Below are 20,501 nucleotides of genomic sequence, written 5' to 3' on the forward strand. Positions count from 1 at the left end.
GCAAAGTAGACTCTAACACCTCAGGCATTTCTCGGTGTGAGAATTTAGATGAGACACAATTGGATTTAACCAATGTCGTCGACGATTCTCCCCCCGATCCTCGGGCGGGAATGTCTCATCAACAGAACATCCAGTTCCGCATTACTCTACCTATCAAGGGAGCAACTGGGTGCAGAAAGCAACAATAACACGCATCCCAGGAGAGGTAACTGATCAGGTTTCCTCTCTCGTTTACTGTCCAGCTGGAATAATTTCAAGAATTTACATTGGCATGTAAAATTAACAGTAAACTGTAAAATAAATTTTGTGAACATATACACTATCTCAATATCAGTCCTTGTCCTGCCAAGACGACCGATAGAGATCAACAACAATGAACAGCATTTCAAATGCACGTATCGTGTCTGTCACAACGATAGCAGAGCTTTACCATGCTCAAATATGGTTTATTCAAACCAAACATTATGCTACTGTCCTGTATTTCTCCACTTCTGGTGGTACGGGGTTTATCAGGTTCTTAAACCCGAGAACTATTGTGATTCCCATATTCAAATATGCCTACCACAATTGTATTTTCCTTCTTTGCCAAAGATAAACTTATTTGCATAGGTACTGCTGCAAATTTAGTTCACCAAACTCGTGATTTTAGGTAATAGCTTAGGCGACGAGAAGACATGATAGTAACTTTAAATATCATTTACAAAAATGTAACACTCATTATCGCTCGACGTTTGTACATCTACGAGGCGCAATTGACATTTGCAGCACTCGGTGTTTTTGACACAACATATACAAAGTGCAAATTAAGCACTAGATCTTTAAAGCTCGTGGATGCATATAATAGGCGCATATTATGTATGTCGTAAATCTAGCAGGAACACATAAGGGCGCAAAATATGCGACTCTCCTTATCGCTCACTGCAACATTTTATACGGTGCATTTATCTTCTCTAAAATCAAGCCGAACTATTTACCATGAAAAATCAATGGTGAAATAAGGAAGAAAATGTTCAAAATGTAATATATACAGTTCTGACATGATACCGACAAATCTCCAGCTTCATCTATTAGAGTCGACGAAATATTAATTTATCAAAGTCGAAATATGAACACATTTCTTAAAAGAAACTGTCTCGATATCAATTTGTCTCGATATCAATTGCAGGTCATTTCAAAGACCTCTGATAGAGACTGGCTAACCATGTTAACCCGGTGTCCATTTTTCATCGCATTCCGACCTTTGGTGGAACGACTTTGAGTTCCGAAGATTATTATAACAAAAGAATATTAAAATTTTGCTATCCCGCAGGATACAACAATTCCTCGCTCTGCCGATATTAACCGTTAACACCACAAAATCATTGGTGTACCAATAAAGGTAATTTTATTCTCTACGCTATCCAAAAAAGACGTGGAAAAAACTTCTTTTGGTCAGCTAAAGAGGAAAATAACAATAACGGTACAAAACTCAAATATTTGGTTAAATTCGGAAACCGAATAAAATCACAAATATGATTCGTTGTTAATACGTACCTATTTCGAATATCTCTTCATATACCATATAATTTTTGTGCTCCAAATAACACACACAAGGAACGGCAAGATGCCTAACTTCAGTTTTAACAAGTCCTAATCAAAATAGGAAACGAAGTTAGACACTACGAAAATTTATGCATAAAACTACTCAACAATAATTAAATGAAATATGTAAGAGTTGAAGAGAATTATCCTTTTCCATATCGTCTGTCCCCATGCCGATTGCCAAAGAGCAATTCGTGTTGATAACGTTTTGTAAATCCATTGTGTCATACCAAGTACCAAGCTCATGACCATTAATTGGATGCAAGTCAGCATACTGATGCCACTGCATGGTAGACTAATAACACATTTACGTGTTATTTTAACACGTTCAATCGGGCAACTAGCTAAGTGGGATACCATCCGTATGAGTATACAAAAGAGAGAAATGAAGGTGCTACTCTGTTCTCTGCATCTTTTCTGACGGTTACAAGAGATAGTCTACATATGAGAGCCCTGCAGTGGGTATATATAGTCCTTACAGGTGATAACCATCAGTAAACGAGGGACACGTAGACTCTAGGTGTCTTCTGCATGTAAGTTTTCGTGGGCCCCACATAAGTTATGTGGTAACCGGTGGATCAGCCACCTTGACAATCTTTATACAACAGTTCCAAAATATTAGTAACAAGTTCTTTTGGTGGTAAACCAACCAAAGACTTTACGTACAGCTGCCCTTGCCAAATATTTTTGCAGCATAATTAGCTTCCATATATCAATGGCTATGGCTATACAAAACTCACAATAAGAGCCATTCAAAACTTTGATATCACTAACTAAACTTCTATGAAACCAGCGAGGATCAGCTTTGCCTGTACACAGTTGGATGGCAACTTGAATGTCACTTTAGGAATAACTTAATTCCACAGCTTCATCTACCTCTTCATCTACCACTTCATCTACCGCTTCAAAGAAAAGAATATGAGGTTGTAAATGTGCTCTTTCACACATGAGAATTACGTCATCCCATCCGCCGATTACCTGAACAAATTGTACTAGATGATGAAATTGTTACCTGGAAACCCCAATCTGATTTTTAAAAGAATTTTTTTTGAAGACAGAGCGGTACCTTGACAGTTTCGTCATCATACATTGTCCATCGGTCTTGCTCACAATTGTACGCAAAGCAGACATAATGTTGTCCGTAGTAGCAGGCCTACAAAATACATGACAAATTTAAGGGCCAAAACGTTGAAACTATGTCTAAAAATGTGTGGAGATAAGTCATACGAAAGGACACAAACTTTTATTTAATGAGGAGATACAAAATCATAGTGCAGAAAATAATTATGAATTTGCAAGGACACAGATTCTTTCATATTTTTGATAAAAATTAAAATTATTATATCATTCATACCATTGAAACTAGGCGGTGTTTGTTCCCTGGAAGCAGCCCTCGATACAGGACAGCAAAATCTAATTCAGTGGCCAGGGCAGCCAGTGTTGCTGATATGTCACTCGCGCACTCATGTGTATTCTGCCAACCAAGAACTGGAATGTGGAAAAAAATAAAACTTTAAGGGTTACAAACAATAAACCTAAACTAAGATTTTGGTGAGCAACTGATCAGTTCACCACTTTGATTTACTAACCTGCTATGAACACATGTGGTGGAGTTGATAGAAACTGATGAATGTAATTGAGTTGTCCACAGCCACCAGACTCTGGGTCACATGCCAATTGCTGATTCATCTGAACGTTATACAAAAGCTCGCCAAAAGAGCTATCCGCATCCAGACCCTGCTGACATTGACCGAATAAATTAATGAGAAATAATCTCAATCAACTGAGCAATTAACATTTCTACCTTTTCGCCAGTGAAATGACAAGTTTTAAACAAAACGGCAATGCCACTTGAGATACCTTCGCTGTTCTGAGTGCACTAGCATTGATGTTCTGAAAGAATGAAGTGTACTTCAGATGTTTCGACTCCAAACCACAACCGTAGCAATGCATTTTCTCAAAGATGTTCATTCCAAAAAGAGAATGTGCTACACAAGCTTTACTTTCACAGTCCCAAGATCCATTGCAATTATCATCTTCGTATTCCTCATCAAATCCACTTGAAACAGAAGTAAATGATCTATGAAGGCAGTCAAAGATTACTGCCATTACTTCTGAAGCATCATTCATCTGGGCATACCAGTCGTCACCATGCGTATCAGTTCAATTGTGATTGGATGATAATGGTTCAGTGATCTTCAATTATAAATTCTAATTTCTGAGTTCCTAGTGCCGGAGTTGTGGATACAAACTGAACATAAACCTTGATAAAATGGTATGAAATATATTATTCCAAACTATTCGAGATTTACCTGTTGAAAGAAATTACTATCTGGATACAAGTTACTAAGAGCAACTCTCAGAGAGGTAGGAGCAACTGCTTCAGTCTGCATATCTGTAGATGCCGCTCTTAAAGCCATGAGTATGTCATATAATGCACATACACCACAAGGATCCCCAACATGCAGATGCGAAGATATTGTTTTTCCCAAAAACTCCTCGCGAAAGCGTTTTAAATGCCACAAGGTCTGTATATTCACAATAAATGAGTCTAAGTGAAAGATTAAAAGCTGAATGAAAAAATAATATGAAAGATAGTCGAAAGGGTAACTGTTAGAATGTGCTAACCTGTATAATGACATTCAAAAAACAATTATAATCACCAGCTTCATTTTTTAACCCTGTTCCCAATACCTCGGTCCCGCTCTTGTTGTCAAAAATGATTTCACCTTGTGAAACGCTAAGGCAATCTGATTCTGAAGAAGTCAGTTGAGGCAACCAACAATTGTATTTGCCAGCTTCATTTTTAAACCGTGTTTCTAAAATCTCCATTCCATTAATGCTGCCAAAAGTGGTTTCACCGTGTGAAACTCTAAGCTCATCTGATTCTGAGGACATCTCTGGAGGCAACATTCTTGGACCAGGAATTACTGATGAAATTTGACGTGCTTGTGACGTGTCTGGAATCGAACATCGAAAAAGTGCCAAAATTAGAATGTGAATGGAACTGCTTAGCAATGTTAAATATATCTTCTAACCATTCCAGAAAGGTATAAGATTCAAAACTAATCAAGAAGGTAACGCCTTAGATTATACTGAGTTCGTAAAAAGGCATTAAAGGAAAGGTAATGCCTAAAATTTTGCGTGCTTGATGACCAGCTTTCTTAAGGTCAGCTCATAGGTAGTGATTCGGTGTTCGGAAAAAAAGTTCAGTTCAAGAAAATGCTGAGTTTGGTGAAAAAAAAACGGTTCCGACACAGTGTGAGTGGACTCCACATATAAACATTGGCAGAAAAAACAGAACCAATATCAATTAGCCCTATCATCAACTTCCAATATATTAAACACAACCATTTTAACAATATTGAATTGGAATAAGCTAGTGTAGGAAGTATATCTAGACTCAAGAGGGCATGGTTCCAGTTTCCAATATCAATTAGCCCTATCATCAACTTCCAATATATTAAACAAAAACCATTTTAACAATATTGAATTGGAATAAGCTAGTGTAGGAAGTAAATACACTCATGAGGGCATGGTTCCAGTTCTTCTCAACTTTTCAGATAATAGAGATTGGATTTAAACTTCAGGTTGTAGAATGTAATGTGTTTTTATATGATGCATGAATAACTCACGTATATGACACCAAAGGCCAATGTTACTTACTGTTGCCAACATGAGGAGTCCTCCAATCTCCTACACTGGCATGCTCTTTGACCAAATCTTCATTTGGAAAAATCCCAACTTCACGAATATCATTTTCAGAATTTAAGGATCGGGAACTCCCTTTTACAACAGTGGAAGAGCTGTTGTGCCGTTTGTGTTGTCTTCCTATCCATCCCTCAGAAGGCACAAAGCAATTTTCTAGTGCTTCACCGTCAACGGCTGCAAAAATGAAATCAACCAAATGAACACTTCAACTAAAGAATTTACATAACTAACACAATTTACTCTGTATAACTTATAGCATTACAGAATTCGAACAAATCATGAACGTCATGCCCAGAGCCTATACATAATTGGGGGGTTGTTAACCTTGCTCAACTTTGCTTTGAAATTGATTATTTATTCTTAATTGAGGTCGGAAAGTCGACTACTATATTCAGGTTTGCGACTAAAGACAGCGCCATTTTCAGAAGTTGACCACAGAGAAGGCACCAGAAGAAATGCCGCATGGTTACAGTTTTTCTGCTCAAATGCATCTGGATAAAACTGATGCGGTTTAATTCAACCTGGAATCATCTTGCAGCTGCCACACAATCCAACATTCTTTTACTTCTTACTTAACTCACCAAGATGCTTCTGCTTGCCCTCATTCTCGATGCTCCTCTGATACTCCAGAATCTCTTCAAGCTTTCTTTCCTCCGCTTCAAGCTCAATTTTATGTCTATATTCTTCTTCTTGTTGTGTCAAGTCATTAACGTTAACACCACCTACAATCTCTGAATCTGGATGACTTTCAGACTTAATAGAGAAGTGGCTGCATCAATATAACAAACAGTAAATAAGGAGATACAATACCATTAAAAAGTAAAGGAGGAAAAAACTCTGCAGTTATTTGAGATGGTAAAAAAAATTGGCGCACATTTCTTCTGTAGTTATTTTCTGGAGATGCTGCTCACTACCACCATTCACCTGCAAAATACAAAGCAATGAGCCCCCATCATAAGACTTGACATAACAGGTAAGTATGAGCCCCTAAAAAAGGATAGACCCAATAGTTATAACCTTGAAATTCTTAGCTTTTCCGTGATCCCTTATCTTTTTCTTATCCTTCATTTTCCCCTGATTATGTTTAGAATCGCCACCTTTGTGAATTCCCTTTTTAGCTTCAAGTTCAAGTTCAGCTAAGAGTGCTTCTCTTGCAGCATCAGATTTCTCTTTAGCATCTTTGGCAACTAGTTCCTCTAAGTGTGCCTGGAAAAGAGAACATCCACAAAAATAAAGTAAGTTACATCTAAAAATATTGGCTGATGGTTATAACCTAAAAGTACAAACCCGTATGAACGACTGAATAAGAGGCAGTATAATCTCCCGAAAACTGTAGGAAGATAAAGGCGCAATCTTCAGCTCTAATTTTTGCATGTCCGTGACAGTTTGATGCATGATCCCATCAATTCTTTCGACCTGCAGAACAGGACACATGAGATTAAAACATTGAATATAGCTGAAAAGATACAAGTAGTTGCACACCCACCTTTTCTGATAGCTGAACCTTCAGTCTGTTGATTGCTACTTCAAAGCAATTATCTGCTTGACGGAGGACATCAAGCATTCTCCGCTTGTCTTTTTCGCCATAATCTGTGTCAGATAAACGTCTAGTGACATCAGCCGAGGTTCCTTCACATCCAAATGGTGCATCCTTCAAAGCCTGTGCTTCTCTGAGAACAGCTGATAAAGCCTCTAACTCAAACTCACTACCGTTCAATATTGCATCACTTTTCCTTTCAGTAAGTTCTTGCCATCGCTTGCTAAAAACTGCCTCAAAACTCTGAGAGGCATTTCTAGTATCATGCTCCCTCTTTTTAAGCTCTTCAACACATAGACTCTCAACTGCCAGTAAACCTTCTTGAATGCGTAGGACCTTGCATTTCTCCTTACACATGCGTCGTAAGAGGTTATACTTCTGCTCACGCTTCTGAAGCAATTCTAATCCCTTAAGGGTGTTTTGTTTCTTAAGATGGGTCCATGAATTCAGTTGTTCCCTGCTCGAAGGTCCTGCAAAAATCCAGGATAGAAGAGCATTGCTATCAGGTGGAGGACCATCTTTACAAGTAATGTCACCTCTAATTGAATGCTCGTCCAAAATAAGATATGATGAATCCCTGCTCAAAGTAACCTTCCCTTTGATCTCAGGCTTCTGAGGCATTTGAAAAGCAACGGAATCCCTACTACCATTAACTTTACAAGGCAGTATCGACTGCATATTTGGAGAGAAGCTACTCATGTGCTCCCTCACCACATGTTGCACAAGTAAATCGCCGTCAGTAAACTTCTCACTGCAGCGGCAGCATACCCAGAACCTCCATGTCCTCTTATCCTGCACAAACAACAGGGCTTCTAACAGAGTCTCCAACATCCACCTATCCTTTGATGAACTGAAATGGGACTTGAGATCCTCAATACTCACTTGGAGCAAACTTTGCTTCTTCTCAAGGGCCATTGAATCCCAAACAGATCTAACGTGATTCAACCCGTCTGACACGGATGCAGTCTTCTGCAAACTTGAATGTTTACATGGTGCGCTCACAGTGGGAAGCAAATCAGACTTTTCTTGCACTAGCCTAGCAGCAGCTACACTTGCCTCAATTTCCTTTCTTCTCTCTTCAGGTGTCTTAGTTGCTTTCTTAATCTCATTAGGGCGTCTAGCGTGACCTAAGCTAACTTCCACGGGACCTTGAAACCACTGAAACTTGTGGGCAGTTCCATTATTAAGACTCCTCGTCCCATTTGAAATCGAAGCTAGTTTGGCTTTCTGGGCAAGAGATCGAAGCTTTTGTTGAACATCGCCTATTGTTGATACATGGTGGCGACACCTGCATTGCCAACTCTCCTCACCTGGGTCAATCGGATTCTGAATAGCGAGTGCCCTCTCACATTCATAAACAATCTCATCATACCCAGCATCATTTGTGGATTCAAAGAGTAAGTTGGCATAGAAATGAGCAAACTCAATAGAATTTGGCGCTAATAAAACAGCTCGTTTGGCTGATTCAATGGCATTCTTAGTATGCATCTGTTTCTCATTTGGGTCCTCAACTAGGGAACCAACAAAATTCCATATATTCGCCAAAGCACGATGAACAAGACCAACACTCTCATACTGAAGGCTTAGCTCTTTCATGAATTTTAAAGCCTTTGCACGATTCCCTTTTCTAATTTCATCTAGGGCTTTATCGTATTCAACTTTAATAGTAGATATCAGCTTCTTCTCATCATTAACACTTAGATTACCATCTTTAGCTACCACCTCTGCTGAAGCTGCAGTTACAGTAGCGACAGCGGCAGAGGCACTAACTGAAGTGGGTTTGTTTAGAAAACCAGGGTTTCGTTTTTTATACCCCATTCTATGATTTTTGTGACAACAAGAAGTAAAACAAGATAGAAATTGAAAAATAGATGATGATTCTTATACTTACAGTATGTATATTGAACTAGAGGGCTTATGTTATAGTGAAGCTCAAAGTAGAAATCCTTGAGAACTAATCAAACCCCATCCCTTTGTTTGAAATCTCTCTCACTCTTAAACCCTTACTTCCAGAAACCCTTTCAACTCCTTAAACCCTACTTGACTTGTTTTTGTAGCGGAATAGAAAAAGGTAATATCGTTTCGGAGGATATGATAGAGAAGATACATGAATCATTTGCAACAACAACAGCACACTCTAACAAGACTCTAGATAAGAATAAGAAGCTCAAAAGCTTTACTACTAAATACAGTAAAGAAATAAATACAACAAAAGCGGAACTCAAAAATGTTTCCTTAAATAGGTGTTGAGAGCCTTGAGACTATCCGATGATCCATTTTGGAACCAAAATGAAAGAAACCGGTACCAACTTGGAATATACCAAGACAGATACAACGTGGAACATTAGACGACTCTTGGTGGAGCTTCTGTCCCTGCCACACGCTCATGTTGCAGGGAGTGGAAGTTGGTCTGAAATTGGCAAAACTCAACAATTGTACGAGATTCCGTATTGGCTCATTCCACAAAATAATGCATTTGATGTTATTAGGGATTATAGGACTATTGATTTGAGTAATTTTTTCTTCAAAATCATTACCAAGGTTCCAGATTGGGTACGGGCTGAATAAGTTGATTTCTGAAGAGCAAGTGGCGTTTATGAAGGGAAGAAACATTCACGAGAATATTGCTTTGGCTTCTGAGTTAATCAATGAGATTAATATGACAAGGAAACATGGTAATGTTGGCCTTAAATTGGATATTGCCCAGGCTTTTGATACAGTTAGTTGGGAGTTTATAGCCGAGGTATTTCGTCAATATGGTTTTTCCGAGAATTGGTGTTCATGGATTCTTAACATTCTTCACTCGGCTCGGATTTCTGTTATGATTAATGGTAGCCCTGAAGGTTTCTTCAGTATCACCAGAGGTCTACGACAAGGTGATCCTCTTTCGCCTTTGATTTTTGTGCTTATTGAAGATATTTTAAGTCGTAATCTCTCTAAATTGTTTGCAAGACGAAGCATGCATACTATGGTTAGTAAGAAAGGTGGGGCGCCTACACATCTTCTTTTTGCGGATGATATTCTTATTTTCTGCCGAGGAAATTTACTTAGTTTGCAAAACTTGATGTACATGCTCGGTATGTATCAAAGGGCCTCTGGCCAAAGTGTAAACCGTACCAAAAGAAAATTATATTATGGAGGTGGCCATGGCTCTAGGGCAACTGCTATTTCAAATTATTTGGGCATGGGAAGAGCTTTATTTCCTGATATGTATTTGGGAATTCAATCGAAGCCAGGAATGTGCGCCGCATTCATTTTCCACAAGTGGTGGAGAAGATTATGGATAAGTTGGCCGGATGGAAGGGTAAGCTTCTATCTTTTCAGGCTAGACTTGTTTTGATTCGTTCGGTGATTTCTAGTTATGTTGTTCACTCTATGGCTGTTTATAAGTGGCCAAGGAATATTATTGAACATGTTGAAAGGGCCATTAGGAATTTTTTATGGTCTGGCGATGCTGAGAAACGTAAATATTTTACGGTTCTTTATGAGAGTTTGTGTTGTGCGAGACGTGAAGGTGGCCTAGGAATTAAAAGATTGGCGGAGGTTAACAAGGCCATGCTTATGAAGTTGTGGGTTACTATCCGTGACTCTGGAAAAATTTGGGCTAGATTTTTGAGGGCCAAGTATTTCAAAATTAATGGCAATCTGATTGATTATAAATTGGGTTCCACGATTTTTCCTGGATCAAGTGGGTTTACGGGTTTGTGCAGCAACATACACGTTCAATTATTGAAGATAGATATCTGAAAATTGATCTTGATTGATCTTTTGAAGATTGTTTGAGAGGTGATTAAGAATCTAGTCTGTTCTTCGGGAGTCATAAGTTCCGGCTTTATGGGGTTTGCTAGCTTTGTTTTTTGCAAACAGATTTCCTCACCTCGATCTTTGATCTAGACGAAAATCAAATAGTCTTATTTGTTAGAGGCAGATTGGTATCAAGAGTCTTCTCTTCGGCTGAAGCAACTCTTAGGCTATAAAGGACGTCAAGTAAGGGAATAAAGTGCGTAGAGTCTTGTAAGACTCAAGAGACGTAAGGAGCGTGATTGTAACGGAAACGCTTGGAGCGTGGGTTCGGTCTCAACTACATTCCAGTCCGAAGTTTGATAGTAGGCTAGTGTCTGTAGCGGCTTAATACAATGTGGTGTTCAAATCTGGACGAGGTCCCGGGGTTTTTCTGCTATTGCGGTTTCCTCATTAATAAAATTTCTGGTATCTTGTGTTTTTCCTTTTCTACATTATATTGTTTATCTTTATAATTGAATTTACACATGTTTGTACGTATTCAATCTAAGGAGATACGTCTGCTTAACTGTAATTGATTACGAGACTTGTTTCTTGTAGAATTTGTATCTTGAACGATAGATAACAAGTTTAATCACTTGGCAGAGTTCCGATTGGATTATTTGGATACGACTAGATTGATCTTGGATATTGATTTTTGAGATCGGCCAAGTACTCTGCTTAACAATTAGGTTCACGAACCATGTGTATATACAAATACTAATTGAGTAGAGGTTGAGATATTATACATACAAGCCTCTAACCCGATGAATACGCACCAGCGTTACTTATTTGAAGTAACACACATGGGAACATTGGCAAACACAGTTGTTAGAGCATTGCTCGGTCGAACTCACAAGTGATGTTATCTCAAGCTTGTTGTCAAATTTAGTTGTCAAAACTGTATCTTGATTTCTAGTCTATAATTAGTTAAGTATCGGACTATGATAGAAATGTAGTTGAGAAACGGTGGATCACGGAAGTCATCATTACGTTCTACCGTTTGAAGGCGAAGGTCAATCGAAGCTTTTTGAGAACTTCATTAATAAAAGGTAAGTGAAGACTGAACCACCTATATCTCAAGTTATATTCACTTTTCTATCATTGAGACGATGTCGTACAACTAATTAAACTATTATGCATAGACAAGAATTTCGAGTCAAGTTTATCTTGATAATTACCTCTCGAAATATAGTGACTAAGCTTAATCAACATTTTTTCATACTTGATAAATTTCGGTTAAAGACAATTTATTGTTCGGAATCAAAATAATGATTCAAGTTTTGTCGTTCGAAAATAGCCTGGAACAGTGATATGTGTCATTGATGTTATTCGGGAATGTTTCAAATCGATTTAGAGAAAAATATAGAACTACTATAGATTCGGATACAAGACAGTGTTATCAGTCTCACAAACTGGGAAAATTATTATATGTCTGAACCCGTATTACATGTACTTGTACACGTAGCAGAGTGGCTATATATCGACTTACTGATTTGTGGAACGCATATTCTTATGTATATCATATGGAAATCTTCTTATTCATGAACCGAATCGGTATGCGTACTTGTATGCAAACGATTTGGGAACTGTGGTTACGGAACCGAAATTCGTATCCAAACCGGGACGCAAACTAAAATAGTTTTGTGTTCCCGAACTCGGTTGTGTATCCAAACCAGTACGCAAACCGATTTAGTTATGTGAACTCCGGAACCGGTGACAGTCCTAAGGTTTCCAAACTGGTGCGCAAACCTAAAAATTTTTGTTAACTCTGGAACTTGGTTTAGTTAAATGTTTACAAACCGGTACGTGTACTATGACTGAACCGATTTATAACGACAATGATATTTGTACCTTGTACACCTACTAACCATGTCGATTATATTTTCAAGTGCGTTTGAATTATTTCTAGGAGATAATTAGCATTTGATTAATTCTCTAAAAATACTAGACTTATTTGATCACATTTTTGTGACTCGGAGTTAATGTCTTATGTGTTCATGAATATGAATATTAAGCTTTTAAGATCAAACCGTCTAGTTTCGGCTAACCATGTTGAACATAGTCTTTGTACATGTTTCGGTTATGGTTTCACCTAACCAGAGTGTGTATCTTGTTTTTGTAAATCAGATTCAAAGATTCATCTAACAGTGGATATTGTTTGCTTGGTTCCAAAGCTATCTTAGCTTAAACCTAAAGAAACATATGCTTTGAATGTCTAAAAGGGGAACTTCAAGCAACTGAGATCTTTGAATCCTGACACTACTTTTTGGTGTGTCCTAGTTATATAAAGAGTCGCCCTCTTCCTAACCTTAGCGACTACAAAGTCTTCATAGGGATTCATGAAGCCAGGTATAATTATCTTTCCTTGATAACTCGTGTATCCTGATCTTGATCGATTGTTGAGCTACTCACTTGATCAAGATAGATATAAATAATCAAAGTTCTGTTCGTGTCAAACTTTGTTGATTCCACAAGTTTTATACTTGTGAGGTGAATAATAATCTAGGTGGCACAAGTCCGGATTTTGAGGTTAGCTATAATTTGTCTATTGCTATCGATTTCCACACATTTGATCAAGTTATTTGATTGTAAAAGGAACTCATATGTAGGCTTAATCTGTGGGAGACAGATTTAGTTTAAATTCTTCAATTGAGTTGAAGCAACTCTTAGTCGGTGTTACGTCAGCTAAGTGAATCAACTGCGCGGAGTCATGCTGGGATTCAAGAGGCGTAAGGAGTGCGATTGTATGTTAATCGGTGGGATACCTTTTAGGGCTCAACCACATTCCAGTCTGAAGTTAATTGGTAGAAGACTAGTGTCTGTAGCGGCTTAATACAATTTGGTATTCAACGTAGACTAGGTCCCGGGGTTTTTCTGCATTTGCGGTTTCCTCGTTAATAAAACTTCTGGTGTCTGTGTTATTTTTTTTTCCGTATTATATTATCTATATTAATAATTGAAATATCACAGGTTGTGCATTGATCAATCATAGTAAATACGTCCGACCCAGTTTGTTAGACACGACTTGATTGATTCTTGGACATTGGTCTTTGGTACCGTCAAAGTAATGTCTTTGTGATTAGGTTCACGGATTTGTTTTCTGTAAACATTTTTATCGCAAGAGATAGAGATATAACTCTAGATATTATTCCTTGATTGAGTTTAACTCTCAGAGTTGTATTGAGTTTATCCATACAGATTGTCTAAGAAAAAAGTGGTGGTGCATTTTGGTACCCCGCGCTTTCAACAGTTTCACTATATATATATAGTAGATAACCAAACTATTAACGTTAATGTGTGTATAATAGTAAAATGGTGAATTTTCTATAGCCAAGTGTGGAAAATGTTTATTCATAACTATCACCTTTTTTTCCCAACCAAATGTACGCGATTTTAATATTTTAGCGGCAAGATAGCAAGACACCCCAATATATTTCCTTTTTATAAAATCCTTTATGATCATTTTAGACCACTGGTTTGTTTATTTCCTCATTAATATGTTAATGTATCCGTCTAAAATGTTTATATACTCGATCAACTTGTTGTCTACCAGTTTTGTGGTAGTTTAGGGCCTTTAGGTCATTGACTCGTAGAGATAGAGTGTATGACTATCATTAATCTTGTATATTTTTCTTCATGTGAGACAAAAGCCAGAATCATATGCTCAAATGTTTTCTCGAAGTGTCCACGTCCTGGTCCTCCTTGGTAATCAGATAGATTTTGCAGTAATAATATAGTGCATGTTTATCCGATAAAAATTATCCTCGTACTATTTCAAGCCTATATGTTAGTTTTCTGGATGGTTGAGTAATTACACTCAAACCAAACTTCTCAAAATGAATTCCAGTGTAGTACTCTTGCGTGTCATCGAAATTTCTGAACGGTTTTCTGAGAGCAATTACTTTGTGTTGCCGTTGTAGTGACCCTTTTCTTACTATTTGGTATATTTATGTCATTTGCTTGCATGTAGCGCAGCATTCAATTGTGAAACTCCAATTATTATTTTTGTCTCCAGAGGGTTTTTTACAAAAGTTCGACTCTTATATATTTATGCTGTATTTAATTGTGAAACTCCATAATATCTTCGACAATAATCATTGAAGGAAAATTTGCACGTACAATATAAATTCTTGCTTTCTCTGATGTTTCCATTGGTATGTATCTATGGTAGATTTTAAGATCTACCTAGTACTTCCCAAAGTATTATGGTTGTTATTCCAGCGTGCTAATATTATTTTTAGTAATTTTTATGATGTAGATAAATTTTTCTTTACTCGCGGAAGTTCTTGTTTTCTCTTCAGTCTTTTTAAGATGGATTCTGGAAGCGTGGAACTTCTTCTTTCTGTTTTGCTTTCATGATTGTGGAACATCGAGTCCATTTAAATACGAGAATGTTGAAAAGATGCAAACTGTTCAGAAGGATTATAATGCTTCAGACGTGAGTATGTTTTATATCTTCAAAGCAATTTTGGTATGAAAATCACTTTCAAAGAGATGCCGCACTTCATAAAGCGGTTGTGATTCTTAGAAAAGTCAACTTTGAAGAGATGCATAAAAAAATCAACATTGTACAAACACATAGTTTCGTGAATAGTTGTGTAAATTACGTTTCTTAGACTGTACAAATGCATAGTTCCGTAATCAGTTGTGAAACTTATGTCGCTTAGATTGCAAAGTGGTTAATAATGACGTGTAAATGACACGTAAAGCATATATGACGTGGCTTTATCACAAAACAGAACGATTATGGTGACGCCATGTGGCTTGTTTGGGGTCTCTTATTATAAAGAAAGATACATATTATTTTTGTCAAGGATATACATATTATCGAGGATCATTCAGTTGGTTTACTTTCTATTGTATTAAGTTTTGTCTAAGCAGGTTTTCGAACGAAAGAGTGAATGGAATTTCTGTTAATGTATGAAGAAATTCGTGTAATTTCGTAGTCAGAAAATTCGGATTGAGACCCTTCACTAAAAATGTTGTAGATTCTTCATTCGAATTCAGAATTTGATGGTTGACCCCACCATTCTGATCAGAAGAGAATTTTCTATCTTTCCACGTGATAAAATTTAAGTTTTGACCTTGTTTAGAAGGTGAAAACAACCTAACAGTAAAAACTTAGCAAGAATTTAGGAGGAATTCTGTTAGTTTTTAACCATGACCTAGCTTGCTCTTTAAGATGTATCTTTTAGCTCGTCTATTCGATTGATATGATTGTTCACCATTTATACTAGACAACCATAGGAAACTTTTGCATATAGCTCATACATAAATTCTTTACCAATTGCTCCCATCTGTCCGTCCAGGTTGAGGAGATATGATTGGTCAGCCATTGGGAGCTGGTCAGATAAGCTTCGAGCGTTCTGATTGGTTGAAATAGAATATGATCGATAGGTGAGCTTCGTGAGACCTGATTGATTGGTCATGGGTGGCGTAAGGCTTGTCAGGTTGGCCATCCATTTGGAGCTTATTAGATAAACTACGCACGACTTGATTGGTTGATTAGGAAGATGAGCGACAGGTAACTAGTGTGAGCCGTGAATATTGTCCGATTAGGAAGAGGGATGACATGTATCTTCTGTGAGACCTGATTGGTCCATCACATGAGTCATGAAGCCTGTCAAATTGGTCAGTCAAGTAGCACGGTCGGACCCCTTCCGTAACTGACCTAGTCAGTCACCGTTTAACCCTCATTTTTAATTTCGTCAATTTCAACCCAATTAAGTTTTTGTACTAACCTGACAAGGGATCGCTTGATTCCTTGCTTTGCTAGGCTTAGTCTCGACCAATAGGAATCGAGATATCATGCTTGTGCAATTTTAGGGAAAAATAATTAAATTTTGTGTGTTGGCACAAAATTGAATGAAATAAGTAAGTTTTGTGTGTTAACACAAAATTGTTAAATTTACTATTCTTGCAAGTAGCATGACGACTACCAGGTCCTGCTGGCACTCGATAGAATTTGACCGGATGCATTCGATAAGGGCCACCTCTTGCTAAGAGTCATGTAATTATGTTTTTCTTTTTGGTTCATGTATCAAAAGTGTCACTATTTTGTAAAGATCAAAGTTATTTCTTCAAAAAAAAAAAATCAAAAAAAAAAATCAAAAAATCAAAAAAAAAAAAAAAAAAAAATCAAGTATTTATGTATTCCATGTTTTGTCATGTTAAAGACAATAGTTCTCTCTTGTTCCAAAAATAAAAGAGAGTAATCAATGTAAATAAGAGTCATGTAAAGAGTCATCTTTTATTGTTTTATTGTAATAAGCAAGGAGGGTGCAGCCGTCGATGTATAACGCGGGTAAACTGAAATATCACCAACTCATTGGGTGAACATTCACAATTCTCGTAAAGCCGGACAGCTAGCTTGGCTTAGAATTCGGTTCTTAGCCTAAAAACTATCTCTTGGTGGTTAGTAGTCATAACTTCAGGTCATTCTAGAAACATGTGTAGATACACTTTACACTCTTATCACATGTCTTTATTTGTTATCAGTGCTAGGATTGTGCCTTTGATAGCTAGATTGACATCTCCATTTTGCTGTGAGCTTAAACTGACTTGCACATGTCACATTTGATGGAATCTGAGCTTATATTTTGACCTAGAACTTTGTAGGTACGTTCTAAGCAAACCTTCACGAGACTTCAACTCGTCCACTAGGGACACTTAGTGGTTTAAAAGGCTTAGTGCATACGCTAAATGCATTCGAGAGACCAGCGACAGTGGTATAGGTAGGATTTCCTTAGTTTTGTTTTACTTGAGGACAAGTAAAATTCAGGTTTGGGGGTATTTGATGAGTGCTAAAAAGTGCATATTTCTATATATTTTTCTTGGCATTTAACTCATTTTTGTGCATTAATTCTACATTTTATCCCATATCTGTATTTTCTTTGTTTTCAAGAATAAATATTTTTCTTAATTAATTTTGCATTTTTAGGTAATAAATAAAGCTTGGATGAATCGCGGAGAGAAAAGAGCAGAAAAGTGGTGAAAAAGCCGGGAGGAATCACGCAAGGAAGCCGCGAAGATGTTGTGCACAAGACCAAAAGGCTAGAAGTGGGCTTGAAGAGGAAGAATTGTTCTTAAAGAAGATATGGGCTTGGCATACCCAAGACCCAAAACCCTCACCCAAAGCCATTTCCAATATCCATACCCGCCTTCATCTTCAGCCATCAGATTGGATCATCTCAGCATCCAACGGTCGCATCATCTTCGTGCATCGAAATCTGAAGCTCCTGTCAAACACTATAGCACCTAACCATCTTGAGCCGTCAGTTTCGTTGTATCAGGCATCCGACGGTCGATACCAGCCTCTTCACTTGTAGCCATTAGATCAATCTATCATTTCCGCATCCCACGGCTGAGCTTCGCGAATCATCAAGCTTGCTATCCCCGCCACACACCCAAGCACCTAACACCTATACCCCGCACCAAACAACCCCTTCTCCTATTCTCCATCGAATCCATCTTCTCCTCCACTCCGCTAGAGAGAAAACCATGTCCGCCATCACCATAACCACCACCTCAACCACCACCATCTCCTCAAATCAACCAAACACCAAAACCCATCTCCACTACCATCATTACCACCTATCTAGCCACCTAATTTCCCATTTTTATACATGCTTCCAAAACCCTAACGTGTGAAAATTGGTAAATTAGGTTGAGTTAGATGGACAATTGGACGTAGCTAGAGCATCAGGAGAAGAATTGGAGGCATGGGTCGACATCTACCAGTGTCATCAGTGATTAGGTAAATTTTAATAGAAATTTTATAAGAACCCTAATTCCATAAATTGGGGATTTTGGGGGGAAATTGATTGTACGTCTAATTAGAAGCATGGGTCACGTATTAGGGTTGTTATCAGTGTGTTAGGTGAGTGAATTTTGGATTTTTGGGTAAACCCTAATTTCACTGATTTGTGGGATTTTTGGGATTTTTCTTATATGTATAAATAGATGTTGTGTGATGTTTGTAAGGCATGCCTGGATTAGCCAGTGTGTCCAGAACTGTGAGTTCTGTAAAAAATTCCATTTTATGCTCTGTTTTTATCCTTTGTTCTTCACTGTTTTGCTATCCATGTTTTTCCATGTTCTGTGTATTGTTCAGTTTCTCCATTTGATGTAATGTTCTTACTGTGTTTCTGTTATGTATGTCTGAATCCCAAATGCTAGGACTAGATGAAATTATGAACCAGCTGAGATAGTCTTCATCATGTGCAACTCATGTTCAGTGTTGCTAAGCCCTTAGACTAGTTGTGCTTTAATCAGACAATTAGCACTTTGGTAATTATCTTAGCTGTGAGTAGAATATCCCTTAGGTTAATGGTGGATTCAACATCCTAGTGTTCTTTCATCACTCTTGTTTACTGTCTCCCTTCATTGATGTTTTCTCAATAGTTCACTGTTAGTTTACTGTTATGTTTAGTGTTTAATGTTAAGTTTGTTCACTGTTAGTGGTGGAAGTTTAGGTTAGAATTCATGTAAATTGAGCTGATTGAGAAATGGAGGAATTTAGTGTCCACTGTTGCTTGTGATTGACTGTGCTGTTAAAAGACAGTCAATGCTAGGAGTAAAACAGTTGGACAAGCTTCTTCTCCTTCCATTCCATTTATGTATGCCCTGGAACATAGGCAGGCTAGAACCTCCACCTAGCTCCATTGCGGACAAGGATTTAACCAAAAAACAGCCACTGCCTAGCATCTTTCCTGTTCTTCTTTGTTATCTATCTGTTTTTGTGGCTTCTTATCACTGTTTTTATAGCTGTTTTTATAACTGTTTTGTGCCCTGTTCTTCCTTTGCCTTTGGCCCTTGGCCATTGCCTTTGATTTATCACTGCTATGCCATTGTAAATTTGCATCCTTTTGCCCTGTGTTGCTTCCATGTATATACCATTGTCACTTTTTCTTTGTACATGTCATTGTAAATGCCATCCTTGGCCCTGTGTGACTTAGTGCCCTGTCTGCCTAGAGCCTGCTTTACCTTGTCTGCTGCTGCTCCAAACAGTTAGCTTAGAACCAAAGGCTAAAAGCCCAGATTCATTACAAATCCCAGTTCAGTCTTGGGTTAATCTAGAAGCCCATTGACACTCAAAGCCCAGTGCACTTCAAAGGCCAAGCCTAGTGCACTTCAAGACCAACTGAGCCCAAGCTCAGTTCACTTCATTGTCAAACAAGCCTATAATCCAAAGGTACCCTAAGCCCAAAGCCCAAAAGGCTTCATAGTTAACCAACAACAATTTAGGAGCCCAAAATAGCTAGAAAACTCCAAAACACTCCCAGTCTCTGTGGATCGACCCGTACTTGCACGAGCTACAACTGACGACCGTGCACTTGCGGTATTACTGTAGGCCCGTTTTTATTGCGCTTAATTTTCACACATCTCCGGGCCCACCAAGTTTTTGGCGCCGCTGCCGGGGACTCGGTGGCGGTGCCTTGTTGTTTCTCATATTTCCCTGTGCTCATTTGCTGCTCACTTGCTCTTCTAGCTTGCTGTGTAGTCTCTCCTGTACATATGCATTTTTAGCTCAATCTTCACTGTTGCCATTTTTTTGCATTGCATTCCATTCCTGTAGCATAATTCATAAAAGCATACCAAGTTTTTGGCGCCGCTGCCGGGGACTCGGGTTTGTTTCTCTAGTAGTTTTATTAGCTATTTTTGCATTTCACTGCATAGCATTTGCATCTGCATCTGCATCTGCTTCACTTCATTTGCTGTTGGACCTGCTGTTCTGAACCAGTTTTTCCTCTGCTGGGACCCCACCAAGGAAAAGTACCAAAGCCCAACTGGGTTTTTGCAACAATATCAGAGCAGCTGGGCTGTGCTAAAAAGGTAAACCTATTCAGAGAACCCGAATTGTGGGCTTCCAATTTTTAATTGTGGGCTT

General features: G+C 38.1%; 2 protein-coding genes across 3 annotated transcripts; one reads left to right on the forward strand and one right to left on the reverse strand.

Annotated features, from left to right (window-relative positions):
• Positions 1 to 2,119: 2,119 nt before the first annotated feature.
• LOC113343618 lies at positions 2,120 to 8,975 on the reverse strand. Of its 2 annotated transcripts, none has more exons than XM_026587744.1 (13): positions 6,779 to 8,975; positions 6,580 to 6,708; positions 6,310 to 6,498; positions 6,167 to 6,216; positions 5,874 to 6,061; positions 5,248 to 5,466; positions 4,210 to 4,541; positions 3,894 to 4,109; positions 3,442 to 3,711; positions 3,171 to 3,318; positions 2,936 to 3,069; positions 2,648 to 2,734; positions 2,120 to 2,559 (listed from the first exon to the last, which is right to left on the reverse strand). In XM_026587744.1, exons 1-13 carry the CDS (start codon positions 8,645 to 8,647, stop codon positions 2,425 to 2,427), a joined length of 3,966 nt encoding a protein of 1,321 aa, XP_026443529.1. In that variant the 5' UTR covers positions 8,648 to 8,975; the 3' UTR covers positions 2,120 to 2,424. The 2 variants fall into 2 exon arrangements, with proteins under 2 accessions (XP_026443529.1, XP_026443528.1); XM_026587743.1 differs by having other exon boundaries at positions 3,171 to 3,321.
• A 143-nt stretch (positions 8,976 to 9,118) lies between these two features.
• On the forward strand, positions 9,119 to 10,576 carry LOC113343717. The gene is made up of 3 exons (XM_026587848.1): positions 9,119 to 9,276; positions 9,371 to 10,133; positions 10,220 to 10,576. The coding sequence occupies exons 1-3, from the start codon at positions 9,119 to 9,121 to the stop codon at positions 10,574 to 10,576; spliced, it is 1,278 nt and encodes a 425-aa protein (XP_026443633.1).
• The last annotated feature ends 9,925 nt before the right edge of the window (positions 10,577 to 20,501 follow it).

Source organism: Papaver somniferum, unplaced genomic scaffold, assembly GCF_003573695.1.
Source record: "Papaver somniferum cultivar HN1 unplaced genomic scaffold, ASM357369v1 unplaced-scaffold_65, whole genome shotgun sequence".
In the NCBI taxonomy this organism is placed as follows: Eukaryota; Viridiplantae; Streptophyta; class Magnoliopsida; order Ranunculales; family Papaveraceae; genus Papaver; species Papaver somniferum.